At 42.1% G+C, this 25,539-nt stretch overlaps 1 protein-coding gene across 3 annotated transcripts in view; it reads left to right on the top strand.

The window, feature by feature from the left end:
• LOC126259422 (uncharacterized) overlaps positions 1–25,539 on the top strand; it is a 238,473-nt gene that overhangs the window by 64,757 nt on the left and 148,177 nt on the right. For all 3 annotated transcript variants that reach the window (XM_049956207.1, XM_049956206.1, XM_049956205.1), the window contains exon 11: positions 3,309–3,461. In XM_049956207.1, the coding sequence (XP_049812164.1) occupies positions 3,309–3,461 (153 nt within the window). The remainder of the gene's footprint in view (positions 1–3,308; positions 3,462–25,539) is intronic.

Below are 25,539 nucleotides of genomic sequence, written 5' to 3'. Positions count from 1 at the left end.
TAGTTTGGACAAGAAGAGAATAGAAGCTTTCGAAATGTGGTGCTACAGAAGAATGCTGAGGATTAGATGGGTAGATCACATAACTAATGAGGAGGTATTGAATAGAATTGGGGAGAAGAGGAGTTTGTGGCACAACTTGACAAGAAGAAGGGACCGGTTGGTAGGACATGTTCTGAAGCATCGGGAGTTCACAAATTTAGCATTGGAGGGCAGCGTGGAGGCTAAAAATCGTAGAGGGAGACCAAGAGATGAATACACTAAGCAGATTCAGAAGGATGTAGGCTGCAGTCAGTACTGGGAGATGAAGAAGCTTGCACAGGATAGAGTTGCATGGAGAGCTGCATCAAACCAGTCTCAGGACTGGTGACCACAACAACAACATACCTCTCAACCATTTTTATTTCTTCTTCCCATTCTGGGAGCTTTACTTTAGTATCAGGTGATACTTTCATTGAATAATAGAATTAATTGAAATATAGCATGGGTAAGAATTATGAGTATCATATATTCAAGATAAATGCATTACATGTGAAACAGAATACAGAAAAGGAAAAAAAGAAAAAATATTTAGGTGGTGCAACTGAAGCAGTTGTATCTTTTCCACTTGCTGTGTCTCAGTAGGAAAGAACTGATAATTGATTTGAGATGTTACAACAAGTTTTGCGGGAGATGATGGTAATCAGTTTGAAAAATTTCATGTGTTGATTGGTATCTTTTGTGATGGATGGGAGTTTCTATGACAGGATGGGAAGGTGGTCTACTAGGGTGGAGATGCACTGGAAAGGACTTTGAGACCCTTTACATGATTGGTTTTTGTGCACTTTGAAAAGTAGGTAGAACGTAGAAATGTGTTGACTCTCAACTTTATTGACCATAGACCACAAGAGAAGAATAATCATCATAAGTTGTCTTCAGAGATTTCAAAATGAAAATGAGAATTTTTCTTGAGTATTTTGATTGGTTATGAAAGCTGGTTCCTTCATTATGATTGGTATAAAAGCGGGAACATTGACCTATTTTCTGTATAACTGTTTTCCCTTAATATACGTAAAAATATATCAAGTAATGTAGAAATCATTCCCAGTGTAAGTCATTTAGCAAGCAGAGGGTGCTTTTGTGTCTTATTGTATAACTTCACTTGTTACACGCCCTTGAAGGCTGTAATTTATGAAGCATGATGTGAAATAATGAATAAATGAATGATGAATGATGAGTGCCCATCCTACAGTATGGTAATGTGTAGCCTCTCACTCTTCCTGTTACTGTGGAGAACATCAAGACATGTGAGTGTGAAAGTCTTCTGCATCCTCCCACCAGTTCTGACTCTGCACCTTCTTATTACCATTTTTTCAGTTATCTGAAAGAACAAGATCAGTGCTACAGGATACAAGAAGAAAGCAATGCATCAGTGTCTTTGGGCAGTCAGGTTTGACTCCTGCAATGGATTTTTCAAACTTACAAAGTGGTGTGAAAGATGTATGCAAAGAGTTGGCAACTGTATTGAAAGATGACAGAGCTTTATAAAGAATATGATGATTTACATGGTTTTTCCAAAAAATAAATACACTCCTGGAAATTGAAATAAGAACACCGTGAATTCATTGTCCCAGGAAGGGGAAACTTTATTGACACATTCCTGGGGTCAGATACATCACTTGATCACACTGACAGAACCACAGGCACATAGACACAGGCAACAGAGCATGCACAATGTCGGCACTAGTACAGTGTATATCCACGTTTCGCAGCAATGCAGGCTGCTATTCTCCCATGGAGACGATCGTAGAGATGCTGGATGTAGTCCTGTGGAACGGCTTGCCATGCCATTTCCACCTGGCGCCTCAGTTGGACCAGTGTTCGTGCTGGACGTGCAGACCGTGTGAGACGACGCTTCATCCAATCCCAAACATGCTCAATGGGGGACAGATCCGGAGATCTTGCTGGCCAGGGTAGTTGACTTACACCTTCTAGAGCACGTTGGGTGGCACGGGATACATGCGGACGTGCATTGTCCTGTTGGAACAGCAAGTTCCCTTGCCGGTCTAGGAATGGTAGAACGATGGGTTCGATGACGGTTTGGATGTACCGTGCACCATTCAGTGTCCCCTCGACGATCACCAGTGGTGTACGGCCAGTGTAGGAGATCGCTCCCCACACCATGATGCCGGGTGTTGGCCCTGTGTGCCTCGGTCGTATGCAGTCCTGATTGTGGCGCTCACCTGCACGGCGCCAAACACGCATACGACCATCATTGGCATCAAGGCAGAAGCGACTCTCATCGCTGAAGACGACATGTCTCCATTCGTCCCTCCATTCACGCCTGTCGCGACACCACTGGAGGCGGGCTGCACGATGTTGGGGCGTAAGCGGAAGACGGCCTACACGATGTTGGGGCGTGAGCGGAAGACGGCCTAACAGTGTGCGGGACCGTAGCCCAGCTTCATGGAGACGGTTGCGAATGGTCCTCGCCGATACCCCAGGAGCAACAGTGTCCCTAATTTGCTGGGAAGTGGCGGTGCGGTCCCCTACGGCACTGCGTAGGATCCTACGGTCTTGGCGTACATCCGTGCGTCGCTGCGGTCCGGTCCCAGGTCAACGGGCACGTGCACCTTCCGCCGACCACTGGCGACAACATCGATGTACTGTGGAGACCTCACGCCCCACGTGTTGAGCAATTCGGCGGTATGTCCACCCGGCCTCCCGCATGCCCACTATACGCCCTCGCTCAAAGTCCGTCAACTGCACATACGGTTCACGTCCACGCTGTCGCGGCATGCTACCAGTGTTAAAGACTGCGATGGAGCTCCGTATGCGACGGCAAACTGGCTGACACTGACGGCGGCGGTGCACAAATGCTGCGCAGCTAGCGCCATTCGACGGCCAACACCGCGGTTCCTGGTGTGTCCGCTGTGCCGTGCGTGTGATCATTGCTTGTACAGCCCTCTCACAGTGTCCAGAGCAAGTATGGTGGGTCTGACACACCGGTGTCAATGTGTTCTTTTTTCCATTTCCAGTAGTGTATTAATATTCATAAGAGTAAGTTCAATATGACTCTCATACATTAATTTCATGGTATTTCATTAATGCCTATGATTTGTATCTTCAAATCTTGCCTGTATTGTAAATACAAAGGCACACAAGAGTTCTGGATACATGTTGTTTTTATTTGTTGGATGTGAGTAAATAGAGGTAAATAGTAAATAAAGATCTGTTTTCCACTGTCTGTTACCTTAACATATTACATTAAATGTAAATATTCTCTGTTTTCTCACTCCGTTTCCTGATTCTGTGTTTTTCATAATGTTCAGGAAACACGCAGGCTGCTTGGAGCATCCTCACCAGTAGATGTCAGTGATCCATATGTACAAGAAGTGGCAGATAGTTCACTGGCAGAACTAAACAGAAGATCCAACAATGTGTACCGACGTGAATTGATTAGGGTTTTGAGTGCTGAAGTGCAGGTGAGTGAGAATAACACGTTTCAAATGTTCATGAGGGAGAGTTCAAAAGTTGAAATCTGAAGAGAGAAAAGTTCAGCATAAAGCAAATAATTTCTGAAGTTTTGAATAATGAGAACTCCTTGTATTCTTTGTAGTTAAATTTTAAGATTAGGTTAATTAAAAAGTATTTGAGGCTTTTGTGGCCACTGATTGACATATTGCCTGCTGACTTCTGTCTTGACAGATGTTTGTTGAGATATTTTCTTGCCCAGCAGGCAGTATGTCATTTAGGTTTACTATTGCAACTAACATCAGAGTAATGTCTCATGTAATTTTCTTTTTTAGTTAGGTTTTGTAGGCAAATTACAATACCCATATATAAGATGCCACGACTTTATTGAAACAGAAAGCAAGTAAGATCTACAACTCACTGAGAGAACAAATATAGTACACCGTTCACACACTCATTGAGTGTACATTGCACTTCACCTGGGGAGATAAATATTCCCTCACAGCCCCCACCCCTAAAAGTGCAGAGCACTGGGAATATAGGGTTACATGAATCTGACTTATCTATCAGCTCTTGAGTGAACCACCTTTGACTGTGATGACTTGGTGAGAGGAGTGATCACTTGTGAGCCTTGTGTGAGGTGCACAGGTCTAGGATCATGACCTACACAGGTTTGTCTTCCCACTGAGATTTTGCTGCCTTTCCCATTTTGCAGAATCTCAAATATGTGTTCACTTTGCTCCAAAACCTGGTAGCATCCTGTGAACAGGGCCTGAAGAGGGGCCCCTCGTGAAATTTTTGTGCAGCATGATGTGCAAACAATCTGTTAGTGCCTTGTGCAAGAAAATAGGGTGTGAGCCTTGATACACAGCCAGTGACCGTTGAATCTTAGCCATATGATCCCAAATCCTCTGTACCGACAGGAGTGACTCCATTTGGTCCTGCAAAGTTGAGAAAATCTCCTGGGGTCCTTAATGGCTCTCTGTATACCAGCTCAGCCACAGAAGTGCTAGTATCAGCCTACGATGCCACCTCTCCATCAGTATCACTGCTGGATAGATTGTAACTGGTGTTGCGGTAGTGCGTGAATATGTACAGTTTAGTCAGCTCACTGAACACGGTGGATTCAAACTGTGTGTCGTAATGTGCAGGGGATAGCCAAAGCGTACCAACCAGTGCTTTTCAAATGCCTTTGAAACCGTCTCAGCTAATAGGTCCAACAGTGGCATGGCCTCTACCTGTCTTGTGCATGTATCCATCAATGTGAGCAAGTATCTGTAATTACCAGAAAGTGGTAGTGGACCCACAGTGACAAGATGGATATGTCCAAATGTCACTGATAGACCTGAAAAATACCCAACCTTACCGTGGACATGACGTCCTGCTTTACACCATTGGCAGTGGAGGCAGGAGTTGGCCCATTTGCCAACGTCATTCTTAACTGTTGACCACACAAAATGTTCCATTATAATCGTGACAGTGGTGTTCTGCCACAGGATGCACCAGATTGTGCATGCTGTTGAGAGACGTCGCATCATAACTTGACATTGCTAGCTGGTACTTCAACCTGGTGTAATCACAGACTTGAAGACTGATCAGTCCGTAAGCATTGCAGCTGATGATTTGCCATATGTACCTTGGTTAGGTTGTCGTATTTCAGGATCGGAACTGCACCACACACGCATGAGAGGTAGTTGGCCACTACGTTTTCAACTCCTTGGATGTGTCAAACATCCATCATGAACTGGCTAACAAACTCAATGTAACTGAAGTGTCGAGGTGAGCACTTATCCCGTGCATTCTGGAATGTGGGTGCCGTTGGCTTGTGGTCCATGTGAATTGTCACTAGATGAGCGTTAACGTAAGGAAGGAAGTGCCTCACACTCTCATAAATTACCAGCAATTCCCTATTGTATGTGCTCCTATTTGTTTGTTGTGGCAGTAGCTTCTTCAAAAAACAGCTAACAGCCGCCGACAGTTGTCCATTTTCTGGTGTAGTGGGACCCGGATTGCAGTCTGACAGGCATCGACTACCATAGCTAATGGTGCAGCTGGTACTGGGTGGGTGAGAGATACTACTTGCTCAAGACTGTTTTGCGAAGTGCACGAGGCCTTGTCCTTGTCCAAAGTCTACTTCAGTAAATGCTTCTCTTTGGTGTAGTGGGCGGCAAGCGTGCCCATGAGAGGTGCCTCAATAACTGCTGTTGCTGGTAAATGGCGGTGATAAAAATTCACCATGCCTAAAAGCCATCATAGTTGTTGGTAATTCTTCGAACATGGCACCTCTCGCAACAAAGCCAACTTTTCTGGCATTCGAGAGATTCCATTGCATGAAACTCCGTAACCAAGGAAGCTCACTTCACTTTTAACCACCATGCAATTTTTGTTCAGTACCACACTGTAATCTTGCAACCTTTGCCATACCTCAGCCACGTGCCTTACATCAGCAGAGAATACCAAATTGTTGTGAATCATACTGAAAGATCATAAAGATACACAAAACAAAATTACAATCCCTGCAGCACTTTGTCGATGAACCGTTTCAAGGTCTGAGCTGCGTTTTTAAGTCCAAAAGGCCTTCGCAAGAACTCATAGAGAGAAAAAGGAGTGATCACTGTTGTCTAGGAAACGGCCATAGGAGCTACAAGAATTTGGTTGTAGGCTTTGCAATGGTCCAGGACTTTAAAAACTGTTGCACCAGCCAAAGCATATGTGAATTCTTGAATATGTGGAATAGGATATTTGTCTGGAATGGTCCTGGCATTTAACTCGGGTAATCCCCCCCAACAATGCCATGCACCATATTTCTTCTGGTCCATATGTAGTGGGGTTCCCAGGTACTGTCAGAGTGCTGTATGATACTGGAACGCAACATCTCTTCACAAGCTGTTTTAATATCCAACATTTTATCTGGCACAATTCTATGGATGTGCTGCCCAGCCGGCAGCCCTGGGATTGCATGTATGTAGTGTAACATCTTGTGTGGTAGCATTGATGCCTGCGTGTGCAGTAGCATTGATGCCTGCGGAATGGGCTGTCAATGTACCAGTATATTGTTGATGTGGTGTATCGTACTGTCTGCAGAACTGTTTAAAACCCCACTGACTTTGTTTCTGTTGGCTCCACGTACGAGCCGCGCCTAAGATGAATCCCTCGACATGGAAAAAAGTGTGAGGTAATCTGCTCCTAAAGATAGGTGGGGAAATGTCTGCCACGGTAAAAATCCACTTGAAAGGAGTAGCAAAACAGATGTCAATTATCAGCTCATTGCAACCCAGTGAATTATTGTCGGCGAACAGCTGCAGTGTCTCTGGCGCTGTCATGTCCAGTACGTACGAGGTTAGGAGATTGCTGACTTTCGAACCAGTGTCAACCAGGAACGCTAACCCAGATCATCTGCCGGTAATAGGCCACCAGTTTGATGTTCTGACACATTTCTGTTGAGCTGCCAATTGATTTGCGAGGGAAGGGTGTATTAATATTGCACTGCAGTCCAGGAATACAGCTAGGCGGTGTTTCATATGCTGTCAGCACCACTTGTGGGGTGTTGTGGTCTGAGGTATCTATTGTGGACCACTTTTGCCATTTGAGTAGCCATATGGTATTGTGCACTTCATGGCCTGCAGCCCAAACCACTTGTGATAACAACAGATGGCCAAAGTGCCATCTTTAGAGTGGATGTGGTCCTGAGCTGGGGGATTTGTAGAATGTAGTTCGCACTGTCATCTGTCTGAATCCATCCGAAGCTCCAACACCTGCAATCGGTTGACCATCTTTTAGCCACAATGGCACTACCACACAACAATATCTATATTCTCCTGATGCCTCCAATGCCTGACTGTTGGTGTTACAGCCATTACAGCTGCCAAGTCTAATGTGCTGTTTGCTATCTGCAACAATTTATCCAAGGGCTGCCCCTGTGACAATGTTGCTTGTCATGTGGTCTAAATTACTGACTGCCAATGTAAATTGCTCATGGTCCTCTGTAATCATCTGTTGGGCAAAAATACTTGCTAAAATTGCAAAATCAGATCTCAGGATTTGCATATCTACATCTACATCCATATCCATACTCCGCAAGCCACATGACGGTATGTGGCGGAGGGTACCTCTATCGGTTCTCCCTTCTATTCCAGTCTCATATTGTTCGTGGAAAGAAAGATTGTCAGTATGCCTCTGTGTGGGCTCTAATCTCTCTGATTTTGTCCTCATGGTCTCTTCGCGAGATATACGTAGGAGGGAGCAGTATACTGCTTGACTCTTCGGTGAAGGTATGTTCTCGAAACTTTAACAAAAGCCTGTACCGAGCTACTGAGCATCTCTCTTGCAGAGTCTTCCACTGGAGTTTATCCATCATCTGCATAATGCTTTCGCGATTACTAAATGATCCTGTAGTGAAGTGCGCTGCTCTCCGTTGGATCTTCTCTATCTCTTCTATCAACCCTATCTGGTACGGATCCCACACTGCTGAGCAGTATTCAAGCAGTGGGCGAACAAGTGTACTGTAACCTACTTCCTTTGGTTTCGGATTGCATTTCCTTAGGATTCTTCCAATGAATCTCAGTCTGGCATCTGCTTTACCGACGATCAACTTTATATGATCATTCCATTTTAAATCACTCCTAATGCGTACTCCCAGATAATTTATGGAATTAACTGCTTCCAGTTACTGACCTGCTATATTGTAGCTAAATGATGAAGGATCTTTCTTTCTATGTATTCGCAGCACATTACACTTGTCTACATTGAGATTCAATTGCCATTCCTTGCACCATGCGTCAATTCATTGCAGATCCTCCTGCATTTCAGTACAATTTTCCATTATTACAACCTCTCGATATACTACAGCATCATCCGCAAAAAGCCTCAGTGAACTTCCGATGTTATCCACAAGATCATTTATATATATTGTGAATAGCAACGGTCCTACGACACTCCCCTGCGGCAGACCTGAAATCACTCTTACTTCAGAAGACTTCTCTCCATTGAGAATGACATGCTGCGTTCTGTTATCTAGGAACTCTTCAATCCAATCACACAATTGGTCTGATAGTCCATATGCTCTGGCGTTGTTCATTAAAGTGTTGTGGCCCTTAACTGTTACCGTGGTGTGGATGACATGATTGAGACAGATGGCAGACACATACAACATGTGGGTGCATTCACAGCATGGAGCTAGTAAGTTTGCTGTACCAGAGCTGTCATTACTCCTTGGTGTAAAAACTTCCAGAACTTCAGTCTGCCATTATAACTGCCAGATCTCCTCGCCAGTCATATGAGCATAGTTTCTCACTGAAGAGCCATCTACATAGCTCATTAACATGCCTGCGTCCATTGGTCACATATCTGGAGGGTAGCAACTCAAGAACTCTGTCTGCTTTTATAGTTTACTTCTTCAGTTAGTGTTGCTAGGATGGCTAGGATGTGTGCATGCTGTGTGTGGATGCAGGATGTGCTGGCCACAGCCCGCAAACAGCTGAATGCGCTTTTGGCTATGGCCAGTCACCTGCAGGCTGCTGCCTCAGGGTGTAGCGGTCATGGAGAATCTGGCGCATCGCATGGGGCACCTCAGGTGTCACTTGTTTTGTCGATGTGCTCTGCTTCTGAGGCGCCTCCTAGTGCGCTTAATGTGGTGGATCCACTCTCACAGGAGGGTGAGTGGCAGGTGGTTACTAGAGGCAGAGGGCCAGTGTGGAGACTGGCTGCTTGGCTTCACTCATTCACCCTGCGAGTGGACAGGTGGCTGCTCCTTCTGCAGGGTCTGTGCGGGAACACGGGGGATAGGGGTTTACTAGTTATCAGGAGCTCCAATGTTAGGCATGTTATGGAGCCCCGTAGGCTGATACTGTTCAGGGCTGGGAAGAAAGCCAATGTGCGCTCGGAATATCTGCCGGGGGGGCTCATCTGAGATGTGGAGGCAGCCTTGCCTGCGGCTATTTAACGTACAGGGTGCAGTCAGTCTGTTGTGGCTCACGTCGGCACCAACGATGCCTATCGCATGGGTTCAGAGGCGATCCTCAGTTCTTACAGGTGGCTGGCAGAGGCGGTTAAAACTGTTGGCCTTGCACATAGGGTGCAAGCAGAGCTCACAATTTGCAGCATTGTTCTCAGAGTTAATCGGCATCCTTTGGTTTGGAGCCAAGTGGAGGGTCTCAATCAAAGGCTTTGTCAACTCTGTGATGGTCTTGGCTGCAGATTTTTAGACCTCCGTTATTGTGTGGGGATTTGTAGGACTTACCTTGATAGGTCAGGTGTGCACTACACATAGGAGGCAACTACTCGGGTAGCAGAGTACTTGTGGAGTGCACATGAGAGTTTCTTAGGTTAGCCAGTTGTTTGAGGTGCTCTAATGGACATTTCGTCAGTCGATATGCAGCAGGAGAATTCAAAAGTGGTTCAGTATAAAGACACTTCGACTGTCGTAAATTTATCAGCAAGCTGTCAAAGTATTCATAGTAAAGTTCCCAAATGTACTGGTCTCCTGGAAAATTCTAATGCTCAAATTATTCATGGAACTGAGAGGTGACTGAAACTCAAACTGGAAAGCTCTGAGATATTTAGCGAACCATAGAACATTTATCGGAAAGACAGATTAGATGCCATATGAGGGGTGGTGTTCATTGCAATGGACAAAAATATTGTCTCTAGTGAGGTAGAGATTGAATATGATGGTGAATTTATCCAGTTGCATATAACAGGTGTAGGTGAGACCAAACTCATTTTTGGATGCTTTTACCAGCTATCCGCTTCTGCTGTGACAGTTATGGATGCATTCAGAAGGTGTAGGGTCAATAGTGTGTAAATGTCCAGATCATGTAGTACTAATTGGAGGCAACTTTAACCTACAGAGTATAGATTGGGATATCTATGGATTCATTGCAGGGGTACAGACAGACAGTCATGCAGAATACTTTTGAACACAGTTTTCAGAAAACTGTCTTGAGCAGCTAACTCGGCAGTCCACACACAATGGAAATATCTTAGCCCTTGTAGCTACAAGTAGGCCAGACTTTATCGACATTGTCAGTATAGAAAAGTGGATTAGCAATCATGATGACATTATAGTAACTATGACTACGAAAGTTAATAAATCAGTTAAGAAAGCAAGGAGAGAGTTTCTGCCAGAGAGATCAGATAAGAAGTTGTTAGCTTTTCACTTAGACAGTGAACTGGCCTCACTTGGTGTTGTGGCGTAACAAGCTAGTCACGCCACACTGAGGAGGAAGCCGAAAGGCACGCGTACACACACGCCGACTGGCGTCAAGTCTGGAACTAGATACATATTGAATACTATAAAGAAAATACGTATCTTTGGAATATACTTAACTTTTAATCAATCCTTGTGATACATCTCTCTTGACTATACAAATGAGACTCGTAAGATACATGCACTGTGACAATTGGCGCCTTGCTAAGTCGTAGCCATTAACTTAGCTGAAGGCTATTATGTCTCTCGGCAAATGAGAGCAAAGGCTTCGTCAGTATAGTCGCTAGCAACGTCGTCGTACAACTGGGGCGAGTTCTCGTACGTCTCTCGAGACCTGCCGTGTGGTGGCGCTCGGTCTGCGATCACACAGTGGCGACATGCGGGTCCAACATGTACTAATGGACCGCGGCCGATTTAAGCTACCACCTAGCAAGTGTGGTGTCTGGCAGTGACACCACACTTGGTTCCAGTAAGATGGATGTAGAGGAATTGTGGGCAAAGTTTAAGCCGATTGTAAATCATGGTCTGGAGAGTTATGTGCCTAGTAACTGTATAAAAGATAGAAAAGACCCACCATGGTTTAATAATGAAAATCGGAGGATACTGAGGAAACAGAGCTGTTGCGCTCTTGGTTGAAAAGAGAACGCACAAATGATGACAAGCGAAGAATAGTAGAGATTCAGGTATCTGTGAAAAGATCAATGCACGAAGCCTATAACTACTATCACTGTCACACCTTAGCAAAAGACCTGGCAGAGAACTTGAGGAAATTCTGGTCTTACGTAAAATCGCTTAGCGGGTCTAAGGCTTCCATTCAGTCCCTTGTTGACCAGTCTGGTGTGGCAGTTGAAGATGGCAAAATGAAAGCCGAAGTTTTAAATTTCACACTCAAGAAATCTTTCACACAGGAAAATCGTCATTTGATCATTGGACAAACTCCCGTATGAACGACATAGTAATAAGCATCCCTGGCACATCCCACAACTGAAAGATTTGAAAGTAAATAAATCACCAGGTCCAGATGGAATCCCAGTTTGATTTTACAAAAAGTACTCTATTGCATTGGCTCCTTACCCACCTCGCATTTATCATAAATCTCTCACCCAGCACAAAGTCCTAGGAGACTGATGTTGTCCTCTATGGCGAATGTTCATCAGAGACAAGGATACAATCAGGAGTGCCCAGGGAATTTTTATAGGACTGCTGTTCTCTATATACACAAATAATTTGGCAGACAGGCTGGGCAGCAACCTGCAGTTGTTTGCTGATGCCATGGTGCATGGTAAGGTGTTGAAGTTGAGTGACTGTAGGAAGATACAAGATGACTTAGACAAAATTTACAGTTGGTGTGATGAATGGCAACTAGCCCTAAATGTGGAAAAATGTAAGTTAACGAATATGAGTAGGAAGATCAAACCTATAATGTTCGCATACAATATTGCCAGTGTCCTGTTTGACACAATCAAGTCATTTAAGTATCTGGGCATAAAACTGCATAGCAATATGAAATGAAATGAGCATGTTAGAACTGTGGTAGGGAAGGGGAATGGTCGACTTCGCTTTATTGGGAGAATTTAGGAAAGAGTGGTTCACCTGTAAAGGAGACCACATACAGGTGGCTAGTGCAACATCAAGCAATTCAGAGGTAGGCTGCTAGATTTGTTACGGTAGGTTTGAACAACACGTAAGTGTTACAGAGATGCTTTGGGAACTCAAATGGGAATCCCTGGAGGGAAGGAAACGTTCTTTTTGAGAAACACTGTTAAGAAAATTTAGAGAATGGGCATTTGAAGCTGACTGCCGAACAACTCTGCTGCCGCCAACTTACATTGCGTGTAAGGACCATGAAGATAAGATACAAGAAATTAGGGCTCATACAGAGACACATAGACAGTCGCTTTTTCCTCCCTCTATTTGCAAGTGGAACAGGAAAGGAAATGACTTGTAATGGTACAGGGTACCCTCCGCCACGCACTGTATGGTGGCTTGCAGAGTATCTATGTAGATGCCGATGTAGATGTAACAAGTTTGCCATGTCATCCATGTTTCAACGTGCCGGGCTTTATCCTTGTATTAGTGCCACTTAAAGTTCACGTCATAACCGGATGTATTGAAACATTTCCTCACCCAGTAGATAGTGCGCAGTGTTCCCGACCTACCTTGCTTTGCTTATTCAATATTGCCTTCCAGGTAGCTGCGTCTGTCTCACCTAAATCACACTGAAATTAAGAAGCCAGGATCCTAGATTAAGTTTCCCAAAATCAAAAGTCAAGACCATATTCATTGTTGAACATTTATGACAACCACAGTGCGATTTATTTGTTATCACACACACACACACACACACACACACACACACACACACACACACACAATATTCATGTGACCAGGCCTCTTACACTTAATCGTCGCATTAGGTAGGTCAAAAACTTCCAGTCTCTAACAATGTTCACAACTACACTTTTTTGGTACCGACCGGAAAAATTAACCGACTTGCCGCACTTCTGCTCCATGAGAATCTGACTGAGAACTGCACCAGCTCGGACCTTATATAGACGAGTGCTTGAATATTTGACTTTTTCTGTTAATATATTATAATTTAAAATTTCCCAGGGTTAAAATGATCCTTTCTAATTGGTTTTGAAGTTAACTATTGGGTTTTATTACTTAAATAACATGAGTGAGCCGTATCAATTTAAATACGCGGAACTAACTTATGCATCCGCAGTGGGAATTCCCGACTTATAACTGTGGCAGCCCTCTTGAACAATAATTTTAACTTATTCAGATTTACTTAATTCTTAATTAATGCACTTACAAAGTTGAGACTGGAGTCATTTTACGTAGAAAAATAAAGGTAGCAAAAGTATCGAAACAGATCTCGGAATTATTTAGTAGTTCGGTCACAATTGGCACTGAAAGTCATACAGGCTACAGATTTCGAGTCTTAATATCTATTTAACTAATAGACTTCAGGTTAATTTAAACACTTTGCTGGAATCAGTAAAATTTAGGCTTTCTTTTGGATGCAGTCTTATAGCTGAATTCAATCTATTAGCTCACTCGAATTTTACTTAATATGTATTCCACAATATACGTCATTGTTCATAACTTTTAATAGGATGCATTTCCAATAAAACTAATTAGCTCATTACTTTCAGAATAGACAGAATGTACTGAAATAATAGATTTTACTAGGGGAATTTTATTTAAACTATTTCTGAATTCTGTACTATGTCGGAATCTGAGTAGTGGAAATAAAAAAAAAATAAATAAATAAAAGTTCATTGCTTAACTAAGTTACTGAAGGGGTGTAAAACCAAAACAGGATAGCAGTGGGCAACCCTGCTTCGTTACAGTGTCTATGAAAAAAATAAAGCAAAACATGCCCGTACTTTCTGCTTGTGAACTATTTTCATCTTGGGGTCACCAAATATGTAGGCAAATTACAATACCCGCATATAAGATATCTCAACTTTATTGAAACAGAAAGCAACTGAGAATTACACCTCACTCAAGAAACAGTTGTGAGTCACCGTTCGCACACTCCAAGGAGTGGACATCGAACTTCATTTGGGAGCATTATTCCCACAGTTTTACATTGATTTCATCTCTAATGACCTAGCTTCATGCCAAGGGAAACTTCAGAATGATTTACAGTCAACAAATTTTGTAACCTGATCGTTATCATAGGATCTGTGCACATTACAGATCTGTCAGAAATTATGTCTTCAGTATGTCCAAATGAGAAGGTGACTACCAATAGTTTCCAAGGTCATTGAACATTGTTTTGAATAGTGACTCAGCAGCTATTTTGAGAATGATAACCTTATTTCCTCCTTTCTCTTTTCTGTTTGGCCTGATTTGTGTACTGTTAATCCTGTTAAATTTATAGATGCTGGTGTTCTAGAATACCTTGAAAACAATTCCTTTTTTGTGTTCTGTTCCTGGACCTAAGCAAAGTATTTGATACAGTGTCTCACAAAATTCCAATAGCTAAGCTTCAGAGTGTAGTAGTAAAATCAGGCTTTTTTGCAGATGATGCAGTTGTCTCTAATGAAGCAAAAAATGTTGTACATGTTTCCAGTGGAGTCCCATAGGATTCTGCCCTTGGGCCATTTCTATTCTTGGTATAACTAGGAGACTGATTCATTGCTTCTCTGCCACAAAAATCTGTAACGTGTGTTTTCATCCAAACTCTTAGCACAGTTATTCATGATCCGGAGAAGATAAAGAAAATCTACATCTATGTCTATACTGTGCAAACCACCATAAAGTGCATGGCAGAGGATATGTCCCTTCAGTATCTCCATGACAGTCTCCCATGGATCAAACAATCCTGTGACCATTCATGCTGCCCTTCTCTGTATGCATTCAATATCCCCTGTTAGTCCTGTTTGGTAGGGGTCCCATATATTTGAGCAATATTCTAGAACCAGTTGCATGAATGATTTGTATGCAATCTGCTTTGTAGACTCATTGCACTTCCCCAGTTTTCTACCAATAAACCAAAGTGTCTACCACCTGGTTTACCCACAAATGAGCATGTGTGATCATTCAATTTCATATCCCTACCAAGTATTACACCCAGGTATTTGTATGAGTGGCTGATTCCAACAGTGATTCATTGATATTATAGTCACAGGATACATCAATTTTTCTTTTTGTGAAGTGTACTGTTTTACATTTCTGAACATTTAGAACAAGTTGTAAATCTTTTCACCACTTTGAAATCTTATCAAGATCTGACTGAATATTTATGCAGCTTCTTTCAGATAGTACTTCATTACAGATAAATGCATCATCTGCAAAAAGTCTGAGGTTACTGTTAATGTTGTCCGTAAAGCCATCAATATACAACATGAACAGCAAGGGTTCCAACATACTTCCCTGGGGCACACCCGAAGTTGCTTCTACATCTGAAGAAGACTCTGCATCCAAGATAACATGCTGTGCTCTCCCTGCCAAAAAGCCTCAGTCCAGTTACAAATTTCACATCATACCCCATATGATCATACTTTTGACAATAGGTGTGGTACTGAGACAAACGCTTTTCAGAAATCGAAAAATACTACATCTACCTGACTATCTTGATCCAAGGCTTTAACTATGTCATGTGACAAAAATGCAATTTGGGTTTCACATGATTGATGTTTTCAGAATCTATGCTGGTTGGCATGGAGGAGGTCATTCTATTCAAGGTACTTCATTATGTTTGAGCTCTGAATATGTTCTGAGCTTCTGCAGCAAATCAGTGTCAAGGATACTGGACAGTAGTTTTGTGGTAACTTCTACTATGCTTCCTGTGGAACAGGTATGACCTGAGCTTTTTTCCAAGAAGTGGAACAGTTTTTTGTTCAAGGGATCTACGATAAATTATAGTTGGAAGAGGGGCTAATTCAGCCACAAATTCAGTATAGAATCTGACAGGGATGCCATTGGGCCTTGGAGCTTGGTTCAGTTTTAATGATTTCAGCTGTTTCCCAACACCACTGACATACTTATTTCATTCATCTTTTCAATGCTGTGAGGATTACATTGAGGCGTTTCTCCTGGGTTTTCCTTTGTAAAGGAACATTTGAGGACTGAGTAAAGCATTTCAGCTTTTGCTTTGCTTCCCTCAATTAAGTTCCTGTCTCATTCACTAGGGACTGTACACTAACTTTGGCACCATTAATGCCTTTATATATGACCAGAATTTCTTTGGGTTTTTTGAAAGATCATTTGACAATATTCTGCTACGGTAGTCATCAAAGGCATTGTGCATTGCTTCTTGACAGCCAAATGCATTTCATTCACCTTTGATTTGTTTTACACCTATTATGCAGTAATCTCTCTTCCTTAGAAGTTTCTTTACAGTGACTGTATACCATGGAGGTTCCCTTCCGTTATGAACTGTTCTAATGGGTAAATGTCTATCCAGTGCATGGTCAACCATTCTTTTAAACTTGAGCCACAGTTCCTCTACCTGCTCCTGCCTTGTGCTGAAAGTTTCAAGTTCCTCATTGAGATATGATACTACTGACTTTTTATCTAGTTTACTGAATGGATATATCTTTCTGCTTGGTTTGATTGTCCTTTGTACTTTGGTAATCACTGTTGCTACAACCGCGTCATGCTTGCTAAGACCAATTTCGGTATGGGAATCCTAGAAGAGGCCAGTTCTATTTGTTGCCATTAGATCGAATATATTTTAAACGTGAGTGGGGTTCCTAACTATGTGTTCTAGGTTTCAGAGAAGACACTGCGTAATGTTTCACAGAATGTCTTATCATGCCCACCAGTAACGAAACTGTAATTTTGCCAATTGTTGGATTCTCCTCCGATGATTATACAGGGTGTTACAAAAAGGTATGGCCAAACTTTCAGGAAACATTCCTCACACACAAAGAAAGAAAATATGTTATGTGGACATGTCTCTGGAAACGCTTACTTTCCATTGTAGAGCTCATTTTATTACTTCTCTTCAAATCACATTAATCATGGAATGGAAACACACAGTAACAGAACGTACCAGCATGACTTCAAACACTTTGTTACAGGAAATGTTCAAAATGTCCTCCGTTAGCGATGATACATGCATCAACCCTCCGCACATGGAATCCCTGAAGCGCTGATGCAGCCCTGGTGAATGGCGTATTGTATCACAGCCATCCACAATACGAGCACAAAGAGTCTCTACATTTGGTACCGGGGTTGCGTAGACAAGAGCCTTCAAATGCCCCCAAAAATGAAAGCCGAGAGGGTTGAGGTCAGGAGAGCGCGGAGGCCATGGAATTGGTCCGCCTCTACCAATCCATCGGTCACCGAATCTGTTGTTGAGTAGTGTACGAACACTTCTACTGAAATGTGCAGGAGCTCCATCGTGCATGAACCACATGTTGTGTCGTACTTGTAAAGGCACATGTTCCAGCAGCACAGGTAGAGTATCCCGTATGAAATCATGATAACGTGCTCCATTGAGTGTAGGTGGAAGAACATGGGGCCCAATCAAGACATCACCAACAATGCCTGCCCAAACGTTCCCAGAAAATCTGTGTTGATGACATGATTGCACAATTGCGTGCAGATTCTCGTCAGCCCACACATGTTGATTGTAAATTTTCACAATTTGATAACGTTGGAATGAAGCCTCATCCGTAAAGAGAACATTTGCACTGAAATGAGGATTGACACATTGTTGGATGAACCATTCGCAGAAGTGTACCTGCAGAGGCCAATCAGCTGCTGATCGTGCCTGCACATGCTGTACATGGTACGGAAACAACTGGTTCTCCCGTAGCACTCTCCATGCAGTGACGTGGTCAACGTTACCTTGTACGGCAGCAACTTCTCTGACGCTGATATTAGGGTTATCGTCAACTGCATGAAGAATTGCCTCGTCCATTGCAGGTGTCCTCGTCGTTCTAGGTCTTCCCCAGTCGCGAGTCATAGGCTGGAATGTTCCGTGCTCCCTACGACGCCGATCTGTTGCTTCAAACGTCTACCTGTCGGGACACCTTCGTTCTGGAAATCTGTCTCTATACAAACGCACCGCGCCACAGCTATGCCCCTTGCTAATCCATACATCAAATGGGCATCTGCCAACTCTGCATTTGTAAACATTGCACTGACTGCAAAACCACGTTCGTGATGAACACTAACCAGTTGATGCTACGTACTGATGTGCTTGATGCTAGTACTGTAGAGCAATGAGTCGCATGTCAACACAAGCACGGAAGTCAGCATTACCTTCCTTCAATTGGGCCAACTGGCGGTGAATCGAGGAAGTACAGTACATACTGACGAAACTAAAATGAGCTCTAACATGGAAATTAAGCGTTTCTGGACACATGTCCACATAACATCTTTTCTTTATTTGTGTGAGGAGTGTTTCCTGAATGTTTGGCCGTACCTTTTTGTAACACCCTGTAGTATGATTGGGGAACTTACATACAAGTGAACTTAGGTTCTCTCTAAAGTTTTTGGTTACGTTAGGCGAGTCTGGTGGGTGATAGAACAGTCTAGTTATCATTTTATGCATACCTGTGATACTGAGTCTTGCCTAGACAATCTCACATGCAGCTTCAATTTCTATCTCTGTGGATTTGAGTTTCTTGTCTACTGCACCACCTCCATTTCCCATTTGCCTATCCTTTTGACATACACTTAAATTTCCCCCAAAAATCTCACTGCTGTCAATTTCAGGTTTCAGCCAACTTTCTATACCTAGTATTATGTGAGCTTTGCTGCTTTTGAGGAACACTTCAGGCTTTGGCAGTTTGTTGTTAATACACTAGACTCTCACTAATCCAACCATTCCTGCCACATACGGGTGCTGGATTAGTGGAAGTGCCGGATTATTGAGTGTCTGAAATTTATTTTATTCATTTATTTTGTTTTTTATTTGATTTGAAAACTTAGGGGCTGTAGTGTACTGTATTTCATTAAACCGAAATATACAATTTTAAAACAGAGAAATCTTTATGCTCTCTCCTCCCATGTCCTCATCTTCATTACTTTCATCATTACTTTCCTGCACGCTTTTGATTATTTCTTCATCCATTAACGTTTGGTCCGTATCACAGTCTTCGTCATTCATCCACTTAGTAACATATTCATCATCAATTTCTTCTCCTCCTGGAAGGTTGTGGAACATGTCATTGTACAAATTAATTGATAATTCCGAATTGACTGGCTCATCGCTGTCACTCTATACTACATCCAAGTGGGCATCAAATGATGGCCACAGTTTTCTCCAGCTCTTCATTATGGTAATGCTCTCCACTTTATCCCATGCTTCGGCTTCTTGGAAAGCAACATCACATATGTTAATTGCTTTCCACGCCTTCAGAAAAGTCTTGATAGAGTAATTTTCACTTTCATTCAGCAAGGAGACTAGAAGTGAATGTCGATAATGACATTTAATCGATTCCAAAATTCCCTGGTCCGTGGGCTGAATTAGGGCTATCACATTGGGTGGGAGAAAGAGTGCTTGTATACCCTCAGACTTCAGAGAAACATCTAAAGCATGACTGGGATCATTGTCAATTATAAGCGTAGCTTTCAGTGGAAGCTTTTTCTTCTTCTTCAGCTCTTTTCTCACTGCCAGGACAAAAATTTCATGGAACCACTGATAGAATATTTGTCTGTCCACGCTTTCTTCTGAGTGAAATGCTGCACTGGCAGAGTATTTTATGTCAGTGTGTTGAAAACAACGTGGATGTTGGGATTTTCCAATCATCATATGCCATAGTATATGACTCCCATTTGCATTACAGCATGCCTTCAATGTTACGCGCTGTTTCTGTTGCTTGTAGCCTCTAACTTCCATCTCGTTGTTGGCAGCTAATGTTTTTGAAGGAAGCATCTTGTAAAAGAGTCCTGTTTCATCAGCATTATACAAGGCATCAACAGTTAAATCTTCCTCTATTATCTTCCGTATCTTGCTTACAAACTCGTCTATCGTTAGCTGAGCGACTTTCCCCGGTAACTGTCAGCTGCTGAATGCCATGTCGTTTTTTTTTTCCCGTTTGATAGCCAGCCTTCGCTCACTGCCATCAAGTTACTACCACCAAGTTGTTTGTTAAATGCAGCTGCTTTTTACTTTATAATTGGCCCACTAACTGGAATTCCTTTACTATGTTGTTGTATGAATGTCCAGATCTTCATTCTCGCTTTTTCACATGACCTTCCGTTTTCCCAACTCACTGTCCATTTGTGTTCGAGTACTGTCGTATAACATCTTCTTTCCTTTTGATGTCATAAATAGTTGCTCATCCAACATTAAACTCAGCAGCAATGGCTTTCTGCAAAGAACCTCGATGTAACTTGTCTAAAATTTCGAGTTTCTGCTTGAGGTCTATTGTAACGTGTTTCCTTTTAGAACACATGATTCCGAACTGTAAAGAAAGCTACAATTTCAAATACATTATATAAGCATTGTTGTGCATGATAATTCATTGTGCACATGTTTTTGGGTGTGTGCCGGATTACTGAGATGCTGGACTACTGAGGGCCGTATTAGTGAGAGTCTAGTGTACTTCACAGTTAACAATTAGGATTTTAATACTTTCACATGTTGATGGCACTGTTGTCAATCTTACATTGATACTTCAGGCTTTGCTTCAGATATTGTTATCTGGATTGGATGGAGAGTCACCGGTCTAAAAAAACCCTTTTGTGTGCTCCCCACACACAGTCAGTTACCTGAGTAGCAACCTCTGATGTGTAGTGGACACCTGACCCATTTAGGGGGACCCTGCAGTTCTCAACCCTGTGGCAGAAGTCCACTAAGTTGCAGCCTAGCTTGTCACAGAACCTTTGAAGTCTTTCATTCAGTCCTTCCACGCAACTCGTAACCAAAAGACCATGATCAGTTCTGGGGACGATGCTGCAAATTATGAGCTTTGTTGAAACTCCACTCACAAGGCTGGTCTTCTCAATCTTCTCTGCCATTTGCTAAAATAACCCAAGTATGACCTCGGATTCCAGATAACAGACATCATTTGTTCCAGTGTGTGCCACAATCTGCAGCTGATTGCACTCTATCCCCCCATTGGCTGCTGGAATAGCCTCTTCAACATTTTGAATGAGCCTCCCAGACATACTCACAGAGTGCACCTGCTATCTTTTCCTTTTCCTTGCTGCCATTTGCATTACAGCATGCCTTCAATGTTACACGCTGTTTCTGTTGCTTGTAGTCTCTAACTTCCATCTCGTTATTGGCAGCTAATGTTTTTGAAGGAAGCATCTTGTAAAAGAGTCCTGTTTCATCAGCATTATACAAGGCATCAACAGTTAAATCTTTCTCTATTATCTGAACTGCTGATGATTAACAGACCCTACACTTTTTTGTTTGCCTCCTCTTGACGCAGGACAAAACAGGTTTCCCCAAAGCAGGGGAAGGGAGTCCCACTGACTCAGTCTCAATCTCAGTAAAAGACAGTATCTCAGACTTGTCAGTACAGTGCCCTGAGTCCTCCCTGGTCACGAGCACTCCGTACAGAATGCCTAGATCTCCCATTGGCACACTGCAGAGGGGACAGGGTCCACACGAGAGGATAGTTCCTTGGGTACTTGTGGTACTGGTATCACAAGTACACGACTCACCAACACACAAATTCTTAGCAGCTGCCAATTGTTTGACAGTAGTCATGGTGAATTCCAGCTGGTTAAGAAGCTCAGCCAACTCATCCCATGTTCGAGAACAGCATTCACAGTGGGGCTGCGTTTTGGCTGGTGAACTGTATTACAGGGTACTGAACAAATAACTTTAAATTTGGCCCACTGATTATCTTTTGATCTGTTGAATTAAATAGTTGCTAATTCCCTGTAAGAATTGAAGTAAATACACAAAACAAGATTTCTATTAAGGCAACAAAAAAACCTATGGCAAAAATTACTAGTTTCCTAAAATGTTTTGAGATTAATCATGGTTTTTAGAAAACTTGAAAACCGAGTTAATCTGTGATAAATGTAGGTAATGTATAGAGGTACAAACAATTGTCAAAACATCTGTGAAATGGCTCCAGGCTCTGAAAGATATATCTTAAGTAATAGAAGGAAATCTGTCTCCACAGACTGATCAGAAAAGATCACTGTTGTTCTGTAAAACTGTTTGAACTGTTGGGCATTCATTTGGACCGAAAACTGACATGAAATGCACACATGGAGCAGCTGTGTTCTAAATGTGGAGAATTGAAATAGAAGTATCTTAGACATAGAATACTCCAGGTTGTACATGTACCAAGATGGCTTTAAATCTACTGATGTGAAGCTGTACGACAAATTACTGACAGTGTGCAAGATATAAAAGTACTTCTATTGTAGTAAGATTTATTGTTGTACCCATTTAATGTAAATACGTACTCTGTAAACTCGTCTGTGTATTTTAAAACAAACTGAAATTGATCATTATAAATTTTAATGGTAAAACTGATAGCAGCTATTTCAATATGAGTTGACTAATGACAAATAAATACATTATACATGCATCCTGCTAAAAAGGTGAGGATTCCTTAGTAAGGGTTGAGAAAGCTAACCAGAGTAAACCATAATATCCATTCCATACATCCAAAATATACAGCTGTTATTATTTATTTATTTAGTTCAGGAAATAAATTTTTAGTACATTGTCTGTGCATATGATATAGGACAGGAAAACAAAATTAATTTATTATTACTGTAGTCATTCTGACTACATGATCACCACAATCGAAGTAGGTAATAATCTAAATTGACGTATTACATTGCTTGTACATATGATAGCAGTACTTGTGAAATGAGGCTACATGATCACCACAAAGTAAATTATACCTGAAGTAAATTAACAATATTTGTTTGATAAATGAAGTTTACTTGTGAAAACGTTCCAGAAATTCAGAGACAGACTAGAGGCAGTGGTCAAGCAAGAACTGTTTCACCTTTACTTTAAATGTATTTAATGCCAATGTGCATTTTAAGTAAGAATGCATGTTGATATATAACATAACTCCAGTATGGTATAATCCTCTTTTGCATAAATTTATACTTACTATGTTTACATGTAGCTCAAGAGGTGGCTATGAGCCAGGATGGTGCCAGCGGGTGGTGGAGGCTAGGTGGGAGTTCAGGAGGCTCCAGAGAAGGGAGCTGCAAATGTAACAAGTTGTTTTATTGATGCATCTGCACTGCTTGATACACCGGCTCAGAGTCCAGATGGCCATTGAATTCTGCTGGGCTGGTGGCCTGCATGCCCCGTGGTGCTGAAAAGACAAGGCACTGCACTGAAATGGCAGCAGCGTCATCAAGTAAGACAGCTGCACGATCCATGTGCCAACAGGGTGATTTTCATAATGGCGTATCTGCTACAGCCCCAGGCAACACCTGGCCATGTGACAGTGGTGGACGCCCACCACAGTGAGACTCCTGTCTTGCGATGGAAGTAGATGACTGGTGTGCACTGGGAGCTACCCACTCCCCTCTGGGCAGGAGTCAGCTGTGCTGCTGGAGATGACCTGGGATGACCAGCTGTTCCATGGCACTAAGTCCAGGGAGGGACTTAATCCACAGATCTGCTGCCTTACCATTGCCTCAAACCAATGACTTTTGCTGCCAGGTCTATGACCTCATCGGGCACAGTTCTGCCACCTTAGTTGGGCTGTGAGATTAAGAATAATTCTACTACAAAAATGACCAGTACCTATTGCCGGCAGCAGCATGCTTGTTGTGCATTTGAGCCACTACCAGTCATGTATCCTAAAACGCTACTGTCGGTGTAGAAATCCACCTTACCCCATGCTCATTAGTTTGTGCAGTACTGCTGAGCTCGCTGTTTTGGCAAGCTAACCTCCCTCACAACACTGTGCTGACCGTGTTAAATTACTATGGTGACAACATCCTGCTCTTACCTGCTGTCAGCACTGCTGCAATACGCTGCTTAGGCTCACACTAACATGTGTATGTATGGTCATTACACTACATTACTCTCCCTCAATGAGCAAGACCTTAAAACCAGTTCTGTATAGGCAGGACCAGATGCTTGTATTAGGAAGACCTTTTGCTGATCCAAGAAAAACTGTTCTTCCACATTAATGACATGGTACTTTTCAATTCACATTCCCTTTACAATAAATACTTGAGGAGTAAAATGATGATATGCAGTTAGAGAATAAAAATAATAAAGGGACTACTTTCACCAATGAAAAATCCAAGAGATATGAGATAGAGACATCATAATAAAACACCCATTGTGCAAGAGCAGAAACCTACTGAGATATAAAAGCAATTCAATGAGGAGCAGGTATAAAAAGTGCATCAAACAGGGCAAGCATACTAACACTTTATGGGTGTAGACTGTCTGATAATCCTGGATTCTGTTGAAACTACTGTATTTTTTGACATGACTAGAGAAAATTTTGTTTCATAATAGAAATTAATATCCCTACAGAGATAAGTTTCTATTTTTCATACGAATAATGTCTGAATGTCTTGTTTAATGTTTTATAATTGTTTTGATGTTTTCAAAACCAATTTTTTTCTTCTTCACAAAAGATGTGCATTTGCTCATTGTTTGAATTGTAGTTTCCTTGCGTTGCCATTAAATCAGAGGTGCTATCGAGATTTTTTGAATTAATTCTTATGATGGTTATAAGCTTACCACAGTATTCCGTAAGCAAACAACACAAATTTCAAGATTTTGCTTGAGTATGGTTTCAGCTTGTAGCACGCACAAGCTTACAAGTTTCTACCTCACAGTTAATGTCTCAAACTTAAACAATCAGTGAATGTGTCAAGAGTTGAATTAGGAACTTAACTCACATCATGCAGATGCTAACACAGGCTGAAGTCAAGCCATTGCCTTACCCTTTAGCCTCTTGGCTCCACCTATATTCTCAAGAGCTGCCAGGTCATCCACATATTTCCTGACTCCATCCCACCATCTCAACTTTGGCCTACTAAGAAGTCTCTTTTCTTATGGCACTATTATCACCATCCCTTCTTTCCTTCTCAGTACATATCCCAGCCATGCATTACACCTGCTTCTTATTACTACTTTCCCACATGCTTCATTGTGTATTGATCCATAGTTTGTTTGTTTTTTCTTAACATCTTGTTTTCACAGGTAATAATTTTTATCTCGCATCTTCTTGTTCAGTGTCCATGTTGGGGTTCCATATATTAAAACCAGTAATACAGTTGTCTTCTAAATATGGAGTTTCAATGTTTTTGTTAGCTGTTTACTGATGAATAGTTTATTAATTGCAAACATTCATCTCTCTGTAGACTTTATAAGCTCCATTATTTCCTGCCCCCCATGTTGTTATTCCGATTTTACATGTCCTAGGCATTTGAGGGTTCAAGTCTTTTAAAAAGCATGCTTTCTAACCTCACTGCTCCCACTGCTTTTTCTTTATTTTTTG

Source organism: Schistocerca nitens, chromosome 5 (assembly GCF_023898315.1).
Source record: "Schistocerca nitens isolate TAMUIC-IGC-003100 chromosome 5, iqSchNite1.1, whole genome shotgun sequence".
NCBI lineage: Eukaryota > Metazoa > Arthropoda > Insecta > Orthoptera > Acrididae > Schistocerca > Schistocerca nitens.
Note: the sequence above shows the minus strand (reverse complement) of the source record. Positions and strands in the feature narration are given on the sequence as shown.